General features: G+C 38.5%; 1 protein-coding gene across 2 annotated transcripts in view; it reads right to left on the bottom strand.

The window, feature by feature from the left end:
* Positions 1-711: 711 nt before the first annotated feature.
* Positions 712-11,459, bottom strand: part of UPRT (uracil phosphoribosyltransferase homolog) — a 52,240-nt gene continuing 41,492 nt past the window's right edge. For both annotated transcript variants that reach the window (XM_003936859.4, XM_074392342.1), the window contains exon 7: positions 712-1,912. In XM_003936859.4, the coding sequence (XP_003936908.1) occupies positions 1,806-1,912 (107 nt within the window). In that variant the 3' untranslated portion in view covers positions 712-1,805. The remainder of the gene's footprint in view (positions 1,913-11,459) is intronic.

Below are 11,459 nucleotides of genomic sequence, written 5' to 3'. Positions count from 1 at the left end.
TCAACTAACTCTCTATCAAGGAACAAAGACATGTTAAATCTAAATGGCTAGTAATACAAAAATAATTTGTTTCAAATATGGTTTTATACCTACACTTGAATATAAATTGCCTGATGTCTTGGAAAGTCACCTTAAATGAAATACTGAAACCCTAACGTAAGCACTAATTTAAAAGCGCTAACTCCTATAGTGGTAGGCATCATCTTTTCAACTAGTTCGATACACTAGTCTCAAGCATATCTGTTCTTCATCTAAATTTGCTGGTTCATATCTGTCCTTGGAGGGGGAGTTGGAACTTTTGGCTTTAATGGGCTTTAGTTATAGCTTCTACTAGTCAGGAGTAAACAAAATCCACACTGTATTAAGATACTTAACTGACAAGTATAGAAGAGAATTTCAGTAACAACTTGAAAGCAACATTTGCCCTGGAAGAACTATAATATGGGTAATCTATCTATTAATCTCAATTTATTATATGACAGTCTTCAAAAATAAAGGGAAAAATATACTGAAGTTCTTTTAGTATTCTAGTCTCCAAAGAAAAAATATAACCCAATCTACACCAGGCTTCCTTCCTCTCCCCTAATCTTTGGTAATTTCATTGGCTTTGATTCTTTCTAAGACATGTCCTTCTGTGCTTTTGAACAGAGGCACACAACAGCTGCCTATGGGGCCATGGGAGGATAATTAATCAAGTACTCAGCTAGCCACCACAGTTAAAATGTTTTAATCTCAACGTAAAATGAGATCAGTTTTACAAGCAGATTTCAGAACATGAATATTGATTTCCAAAATTGTTTCTCTTCCTTTCAGAAGCCTAAAGATGAACATACACAAATCTTAGGAGTTTTTATAAAAAGCATGATTTTTTTTTGTTTTAATACATTTACCATTGACAAACATGCAAAATAACTAATTTCCAAATCAAAGGTCTCTAGCAGAAACATCCAAATTAAAAATGAAGCATTTAAATTTACTTACTGGCCATGAAATTCAGCAAGAAACCACCCTTTCTTCCACACTTCAGAAAAACCACCAATTCCTTCACGGAGGATTGATGGCATTAACAGTGCTTGGCTCTCTCACCTTTGTCAGCATCCAGAAATATCTGGTTCAATCTTGTAAATTGTTGTTATAGTTCCAGTTACTGAAAATGCCCCACCATCTTCTTCACTGCATTACAGCTTAGCAAGGCACCTACCGACAATGCACAGCTTGGGAAATGAGCAATGAAGAACATAATGGCCTGAGAGTTACCCATACATCGTAGGTCTGTCAATTGAGTTAGGACTTTAATAGGAATGTAAAATTCCAGGAGACATTCTTTTATTCTCCGCTCCAAGTTACTAAAATGTACAGTATCAGAAAGAAAACAGTAGAGGAATGTGGCAATAGCCACATATATGAAATCTTACTAGAGCTAAAATGAAACTAAACAAAATGCAAACTACAATGGGACAAAGAACTGACTCTCATTTGAGTTTTATTTGTGGCTTCAAGCAACCTCCAAACTAAGAGGCTCATAAATTAGAAAATAATTTTAATGCACTGAGGGTTCAGTAATTTATATTAGGATGTTATTAAAATTTATGTTCTATAAGAGTTGTATGTACTTCATTATTGAATTTGGTGCTAACAGTAAAGAAATAACTAAATGAGATATAACCTCAAATATACCCACTTCTAAAACTAAAAAGCATTTTAACACATTTTTCTCTGGCACCCTCAACTGAATCAGTTAAACAAATAGAAAATCAAAACATGATTGCAATATTACACAAGATAATTCATTTTACTTCAATAACTTAGTCTGTTCCAAAGTATTTCTGTCCAAAATGTGTAGGTGCAACAGGATGAACTTCAGTAGTTAAAATTGTGATCTCTGGAAACTCCTGAATGATTGATTTGGCACCTTCAAAAAAAAAAAAGAAAAGTTATTATGGTAGGATGTTTTGGTAATACCAATTGTAATTCAGGAATTTTGCAATTATTGTCACTAGGTCTAAAATTGACAGAAGACAGAGAATAATGATCTTTGGATACCTAATCAGACTTGATTAATCTCTTCCTCTTTATAAAGTCTGAAAAGCTTTGACAGTAGTCTGACTATGTCCTCGCCATCTCACTAATAAATTCTTAGAATTATTATTGTATACTCAAGCTGAAATATACAGTTACAGCAACTTTTCCCATGAAGAGTTATTTTATTTTATTTTATTTTATTTTATTTTATTTTATTTTATTTTAAAGGTGACTGTAATAGAGTGAATATAGTGCTTTTTAAAATGAGGATCACAGGCCAGGCACAGTAGCTGAAGTCTGTAATCCTAGAACTTTAAAAGGCTGAGGCAGGAGGATCACTCAAGGTCAGGAGTTTGAGACCAGCCTGGGCCACAAAGCAACACTCCATATCTACTAAAAAAAAATAAAGAGGATCACATATAAGATGATGGTTTCCCAACTGAAACACTATGAAACAAGTGCAATGTTTCAAAGTGTCCTTGTTTTTCACAGAAAAAGCTGGTGTGTCAGAGTATGCCAGCTTTTTAGAAGTTAGTACTCTAACTTTTGGAGAGGGGAATAGGTAGGAAAAGGAAACAAGGACTAGGATCTTCACTGTAAAGTAATTTGACATAAGAAGAAATGTGAAAGTATGTAAATGACTCACAATAAGTGAATGGTTAAATAACATATAATCAAAGGATATGATGTAACTGTTAAATCATGATTTTGGAAAATATTGAATGGCATAAAAAATACACATGGTAAATGTAAAGAAGCACTAAAAATAACAGCATTAGAATAATGTAAAATTTTATCACCAAGCTTAGATATAACCGATACAAATTGTGAATACTTTAATTACCCTGTCAAATTAAAAAGCCAAGCAAAGCTGCCACAGAATAAGATTTTTCAGCTAAAATGTCAAAGAATAGTACACCAGTTTCATGTATACTATTAGAACTCAAAAGAGTGCTTTTCTATTCCAAAAGGCAAAAATTCTAAAAGTTATTGGATTCTCTCAATGTTGTGAATGCCACCTGTATTATACATATAAATGATAACTAAGCAAATCACCCTTTGTTACCACCAACATTTGAGCTACAAGTAATATTTGGTTATGAAACAGCAAAGTAATCAAACAGGCCATAATTCCTATACAATAACCTACCAAAATAAGCTTTCCCAACTAAATATACTGTGGCCTCTTCAGAACTGACTAAGATTTAGAAATTTTGAATTGAGAAAACACTTGACTAGAGAAGTCATATCTTGACCTTTTTAAAAAGTATGAATCAAATACAAATTCATTGCAGAACATTTGAAAAATACAATTTAAAGCTTAAAAATAAAACAAAAAGCACTTAGAATCCCCCACGCCTAAGATAACCACTATTAATACCATGTGTGCATTTTGAAACCAGAATTCAAACAACATTGTGTGTCTGTCTAGCCTCTCATGCTAAGGAAAGATTTACTAGGTACCATATTAAATCCAACTCTGATATTGTAATTAAAATAGTCATAATTTGTACTGATCATCTCTAAGCTTGGTGATAACACTTAATATTCTAATGTTGTGGGAATGTTGGGAAGATGGCTGCCTAAGAACAGCTCAGGACTTCAGCTCCCAGTGAAAGTGCAGAGGGTGAGTGGACGCCACATTTCCAGACGAACTCTTATTGCCCACAGACCAGGAGATACCCAGGCAGAGGGGTCGCCAGCATCGCAGTCCCAGCCGGTGCGGCTGTTTTGGCCCCCGCGGGGCCGATTCCGCGCAGCTGCTGTGACCACGCCCTGTTGCTGCGGTTGTCAGTACAAAAGCCACTGGTCTGGGAGCCCTCTTAGCTGGTGATCAGAGCCCTGAGACGGCACAGTTGCCCATTCATCTGAAATAGCGAGCCAGGCCAGGAGATTCCTAGGCAAAAAATCCGCCAGGAGCCAGCGCCGCAGTTCGAGCCCACTCAGTGAGTCGCAGCACGGGAGATCCCAGCGCCTTTTCAACAAGCGACTGGAACGAGCGGTCCTTCAACTTAAAAGAAAAGACTCTGAGTCAGGGAGCCAGGTGATCAGGCTTCATTGGTCCCACCCCTCCACCCCCAACAACAACGAAAACAAAAACAGTAACTGGAAACCCTCTGGGTTGAGCCCTTCAAATCAAGCACAGCTGAACCTGCATGGTCCGGCTCGGTGGCGGAGGGGATTCCGCCATTACTGTGACTCTCCACCACTACAGAGGCAGGCTGCTGTTGCCGAGGCAACCCACCGTTGCCGAGGCAACCTGCCACAACAGAGAGAGTCCACCATAACAGAGGCGGGGCCACCATTGCAGAGACAGTTCTAACTATGCCCACATAAACAGGACTGTAGGGAAGAGCTCAGGGCAGCTGGGCGGAGCCCACAGCAGCTCAGCAAAGCCCCTGCAGGCAGGCAGTGGCTAGGCAAGCTGCTAGCTGGGCCGGTCAGACCTGAAAGAAAAATCAAAAAAGGCAGTAGTTCAACGGAAACTCATAAAGCTCCAACTCCCTGGGACAGAGCACCTGGGAACAAAAAGGGCTTTATGAGTCCAGCTGCAGCAGACCTAAATGTACCTGCCCAGCAGCTCTGAATGAACAACGGAGCTCACAACTCAGGACTTAAGCCCCAATAAAAGATAGACTGTCACCTCAAGTAGCTCCCTGACCCCCATAGATCCAAAGACTCACCTCATAAAGGAGAGAATGGACTGAAAGTAGACGAGCATCCTTCTGGGACAAAGATAGAAGAAGAGGAAACGGGTAGCAACCCTTACTGTTCTGCAGCTGCTGCAGGTGACCCCCAGGCAAGCAGGGCCTGGAAAGGACCTCAGCAGTCCTACAGCACAGGGGCCAGACTGTTAAAAGGAAAGCTTAAAAAAAAAAAAAAAAAGAAGTAACTTCAACATCCACAAACTAGAAGCTCACTCAGAGACCCAATCTGAAAGACAGTAATTACAAAGACAACAGGTGGATAAACCCACAAAAATGGGAAGAAACCAGCGCAAAAAGGATGAAAACTCCCGAAACCAGAACACCTCTCCTCCTAAAAGGGATTACAACTGGTCACTAGCAAGGGAACCAGACAGGATGGAGAAGGAGGGTGGTGAAATGACAGAATCAGACTTTAGAAGGTGGGTAGTAAGAAACTACAGTGAGCTAAAAGAACATGTTCTAACCCAACGCAAAGAAACTAGGAACCTTGAAAAAAGATTGGACGAAATGCTAACGAGAATGGACAGCATAGAGAGGAATATAAGTGAATTTTCGGAGCTGAAAAACACAACACGAGAACTTCGTGAATCATGCACAAGCTTCAACAGCCGAATTGACCAAGCAGAAGAAAGGATATCAGAGGTCGAAGACCAACTCAATGAAATAAAAAGAGAAGGCAAGAACAGAGAAAAAAGCGAAAAAAGGAATGAACAAAATCTTCATAAATATGGGACTATGTGAAAAGACCTAATCTACATCTGATAGGTGTACCTGAATGTGAGGAAGAGAATGAATCCAAGCTGGAAAATACTCTTCAGGATATTATCCAGGAAAACTTCCCCAACCTAGCAAGGCAGACCAATATTCAAATCCAGGAAACACAGAGAACACCACAAAGATATTCCTCAAGAAGAGCAACCCCAAGGCACATAATCGTCAGATTCACCAGGGTTGAAATGAAAGAGAAAATGCTAAGGGCAGCCAGAGAGAAAGGTCAGGTTACCCACAAAGGAAGCCCATTAGACTCACAGCAGATCTCTCAGCAGAAACCCTACAAGCCAGAAGAGATTGGGGGCCAATATTTAACATCCTGAAAGAAAAGAACTTTCAACCCAGAATCTCCTATCCAGCCAAACTAAGCTTCATAAGTGAAGGAAAAATAAAATCCTTTGTGAACAAGCAAGCACTCAGAGATTTCATCACCACCAAACCTGCTCTACAAGAACTCCTGAAAGAGGCTCTACACATATAAAGGAACAACCAGTACCAGCCACTCCAAAAACACACCAAATGGTAAAACAGCATCAACAAAATCAAGAATCTGCATCAACTAACCAACAAAACAGCCAGGTAGCATCAAAATGACAGTATCAAATTCACACATAACAATACTATCCCTAAATGTCAATGGACTAAATGCCCCAATCAAAAGACACAGACTGGAAAACTGGATAAAAAGCCAAAACCAATCAGTGTGCTGTATCCAGGAAACCCATCTTACATGCAAGGATACACAAAGGCTCAAAATAAAGGGATGGAGGATGATCTACCAAGCAAATGGAGAGCAAAAAAAAGCAGGAGTTGCAATTCTCATCTCTGATAAAATAGACTTTAAAGCAACAAAGATCAAAAGAGACAAAGAAGGACATTACATAATGGTAAAAGGATCACTGCAACAAGAAGAGCTAACGATCCTAAATATATACACACCCAATACAGGAGCACCCAGATACATAAGGCAAGTTCTTAATGACTTACAAAGAGACTTAGACTCCCACACAATAATAGTGGGAGACTTTAACACCCCATTGTCAATAATAGACAGACCAACCAGAGAGAAAATCAACAAGGATATCCAGGACCTGAACTCAGACCTGGAGCAAGCAAACCTAATAGACATTCACAGAACTCTCCACCCCAAATCCACAGAATATACATTATTCTCAGCACCACATCACACCTACTCTAAAATTGACCACATAATTGGCAATAAATCACTCCTCAGCAAATGCAGAAGAACGGAAATCATAACAAACAGTCTCTCAGACCACAGTGCAATCGAGTTAGAACTCAGAATGCAGAAACTAACTCAGAACTGCAGAGCTTCATGGAAACTGAACAACTTGCTCTTGAATATTGACTGAATAAACAATAAAATGAAGGCAGAAATAAAGATGTTCTTCGAAAACAATGAGAACGAGGACACAACATACAAGAATCTCTGGGACACATTTAAAGCAGTCTCTAGAAGAAAATATATAGCAATGAGTGCCCACATGAGAAGAAAGGAGAGATCTAAAATTGACTCCCTATTATCAAAAATGAAAGATCTAGAGGAGCAAGATCAAAAAAACTCAAAACCTAGCAGAAGACAGGAAATAACTAAGATCAGAGCAGAACTGAAGGAAATAGAGACACAAAACCTCTTCAAAAAATCAATAAATCCAGGAGCTGGTTTTTTGAAAAGATCAACAAAATAGACAGACAACTAGCCAGATTAATAAAAAAGAAAAGAGAGAATAACCAAATTGATGCAATAAAAAAAGATAAAGGGGATATCACCACAGATTCCACAGAAATCCAAACCATCATCAGAGATTATTACAAACAACTCTATGCACATAAACTAGTAAACCTGGTAGAAATGGATAAATTCCTGGACACCTGCATCCTCCCAAGCCTAAACCTGGAAGAAGCCGAAACCCTGAATAGACCAATAACATGGTCTGAAGTCGAGGCAGCAATAAAGAGCCTACCACCCAAAAAAAGCCCAGGTCCAGATGGGTTCACAGCTGAATTCTACCAGACATACAAAAAGGAGTTGATACCATTGCCTCTGAAACTATTCCAGACAATCCAAAAAGAGGGAATACTTCCCAAATCATTTTACGAGACAAACATCATCCTGATACCAAAACCCGGCAGAGACTCAACAAGAAAAGAAAATTTCAGGCCAATATCCATGATGAACATAGATGCAAAAATCTTCAATAAAATACTGGCAAACCGATTGCAAAAGCATATCAAAAAGCTCATCCACCATGATCAAGTAGGATTCATCCCGGGGATGCAAGGCTGGTTCAACATACGCAAGTCCATAAACGTAATTCACCACATAAACAGAACCAAAGACAAAAACCACATGATTATCTCAATTGATGCAGAGAAGGCTTTTGACAAAATTCAACAACCCTTTATGCTAAAAACCCTCAATAAACTAGGTATTGACGGAATGTACCTCAAAACAATAAAAGCTATTTACGACAAACCAACAGCCAATATCATACTGAATGGGCAAAAACTGGAAGCATTCCCTTTGAAATCTGGCACTAGACAAGGATGCCCTCTCTCACCACTCCTATTCAATATAGTACTGGAAGTTCTAGACAGAGCAATCAGGCAAGAAAAAGAAATAAAGGGTATCCAAATTGGAAGGGAGGAAATCAAATTGTCTCTATTTGCAGATGACATGATTGTATATCTGGAAGACCCCATCATCTCAGCCCAAAGTCTCCTGAAACTGATAAACAACTTCAGCAAAGTCTCAGGATACAAAATCAAGGTGCAAAAATCACAAGCATTCCTATACACCAGTAATAGACTTCAAGAGAGCCAAATCAAGAACGAACTGCCATTCACAATTGCTACAAAGAGAATAAAATACCTAGGAATACAACTAACAAGGAACGTAAAGGACCTCTTCAAGGAGAACTACAAGCCATTTCTCAACGAAATAAAAGAGGATACAAACAGATGGAGAAACATTCCATGTTCATGGTTAGGAAGAATCAACATAGTGAAAATGGCCATACTGCCCAAAGTAATTTACAGATTCAACGCTATTCCCATCAAGCTACCAATGACCTTCTTCACAGAACTGGAAAAAAAAACACCTTAAACTTCATATGGAACCAAAAGAGAGCCCACATAGCCAAGTCAATTCTAAGCAAAAAGAACAAAGCAGGAGGCATCACACTACCGGACTTCAAAGTATACTACAAGGCTACAGTAATCAAAACGGCATGGTACTGGTACCAAAACAGAGATATAGACCAATGGAACAGAACAGAGGCCTCAGAGGAAATACAACATACCCACAACCATCTGATCTTCGACAAACCTGACAAAAACAAGCAATGGGGAAAGGACTCCCTGTTTAATAAATGGTGTTGGGAAAACTGACTAGCCATGTGCAGAAAGCAGAAACAGGACCCCTTCCTGATACCTTACACCAAAATTAACTCCAGATGGATTAAAGACTTAAACATCAGACCTAACACCATAAAAACCCTAGAAGAAAATCTAGGCAAAACCATTCAGGACATAGGTGTAGGCAAGGACTTCATGACCAAAACGCCAAAAGCAATGGCAACAAAAGCCAAAATAGACAAATGGGACCTAATCAAACTCCACAGCTTCTGCACGGCAAAAGAAATAGTTAGTAGAGTGAATCGGCAACCAACAGAATGGGAAAAAATTTTTGCAGTCTACCCATCTGACAAGGGGCTGATATCCAGAATTTACAAAGAACTAAAGCAGATCTACAAGAAAAAAACAAACAAGCCCATTCAAAAATGAGTGAAGGATATGAACAGATACTTTATAAAAGAAGACATACCGGAGGCCAACAAACATATGAAAAAATGCTCATCATCACTGGTCATCAGAGGAATGCAAATCAAAACCACATTGAGATACCATCTCACATCAGTTAGAATGGCGATCATTAAAAAATCTGGAAACCACAGATGCTGGAGAGGATGTGGAGAAATAGGAACACTTTTACACTGTTGGTGGGAATGTAAATTAATTCAACCATTGTGGAAGACAGTGTGGCGATTCCTCAAGGACCTAAAAATAGAAATCCCATTTGACCCAGCAATCTCATTACTCGGTATACAACCAAAGGAGTATAAATCATTCTACTACAAGGACACGTGCACACGAATGTTCATTCCAGCACTGTTTACAATAGCAAAGACCTGGAACCAACCCAAATGCCCAACGATGATAGACTGGATAGGGAAAATGTGGTACATATACACCATGGAATATTATGCAGCCATCAAAAATGATGAGTTCACGTCCTTTGTAGGGACATGGATGAACCTGGAAACCATCATTCTCAGCAAACTGACACAAGAGCAGAAAATCAACCACCGCATATTCTCACTCATAGGCAGGTGTTGAACAATGAGAACACATGGACACAGGGAGGAGAGCACTACACACTAGGGTCCATTGGGGGGAAATGGGGGAGTGACGGGGGGTGGGGAAGTGGGAAGAGATAGCATGGGGAGAAATGACAGATACAGGTGAGGGGACGGAAGTCAGCAAACCACACTGCCATGTGTGTACCTATGCAACAATCTTGCATGTTCTTCACATGTACCCCAAAACCTAAAATGCAATAAAAAAAAAGAAAAAAAAAGAAAAAGAAAAAAAATATTCTAATGTTGTTATTTTAATACTGCTTTTTCCAATTGCCATGTACATTTTTGATGCCATTCAGTATTTTCCATAAACATGATTTAATAATTACTTAATAGTACATCCTTTGAATATGTATTATTTATTTAACTATTTCCTTTTTCTGAGTCATTTGTATGCTTTCACATTTGTTCTTATATGAAATAACTCTATAATAAACATCCAGAGTTAACGATCCTAAATATATATGCATCCAATATAGGAACACCCAAATTCATAAGACTTATAAAGAGACTTAGACTCCCACACAATAATAGTGGGAGATTTCAAAATCAATATTAGACAGATCAACGAGACAGAAAATTAACAAGGATATCCAGGACTTGAACTCAGATCCGGAACAAGTAAATTTAATAAACATTTATAGAACTCTCCACTTTAAATACACAAAATATACACTCTTATCAGCACCACATCATGCCTACTTACAGGTTTAAATGAAATATTGGTTTGCTGCTTGTTTGGTATTTTCTTCCCTCATTTTTTTTTTCTGTCTCCATTATTAAGCACAATTATTGTTATAAAAGAGGTTTTCAATACCCATTTTTAGACTGCATTTTAGCCTGGGCAATAAAGCATCACTTCCATTCTCTCTCCCTCTTCCTCTTCCTCTTTCTTTCTCTCCTTCATTCTTTTTATTTTTCTTTCTTTTTTAAAAAAATAAACATCATATAAGCTAAATTTCTACATGTACCTATAATTAGTTTCTTAAACCACATTCCCAATTGTTCTACAATGTATGACAAAAAAAAAAAAAAAAAAAAAAAGGAAAAAAAAAAACCCTAGAATCTTAAGTTAGGTATACTTCTTCGGGAAATGGAAAACACACAGTCTCACTGACCTTTAAGCAGAAGTCTAACTTTAAAAACTTCTGCTTTTTGCTTCACACTGCAAAGGTTACTTCAGTAAGACCACACGGCTAGCTAGAACCTCATGTTTCTTGCTGTTTGGGAGCAGTTCTCAGGCTCAGATGGGGAGCCAAGGCTAATAGGAAAGTTTCCGTCATTTGAAGGCCAAACCAGAAAAACAACTGTAATTATTTCTTTTTTTAATTTAATATTTTCAAATATAAATTTTATTGTACTTTAGGTTCTGGGGTACATGTGAAGAAAATGCAGGATTGTTGCATAGGTACATACAAGGCAATGTGGTTTGCTGTCTCCACCCCCATCACTTATATCTGGCATTTCTCCCCATGTTATCTCTCCCCAACTCCCTATCCCCCACCATCCCTCCCCT

Source organism: Saimiri boliviensis, chromosome X (genome assembly GCF_048565385.1).
Source record: "Saimiri boliviensis isolate mSaiBol1 chromosome X, mSaiBol1.pri, whole genome shotgun sequence".
Classification (NCBI taxonomy): domain Eukaryota; kingdom Metazoa; phylum Chordata; class Mammalia; order Primates; family Cebidae; genus Saimiri; species Saimiri boliviensis.
The sequence above is the reverse complement of the archived record's forward strand: the minus strand, read 5'-3'. Positions and strand labels throughout refer to the sequence as shown.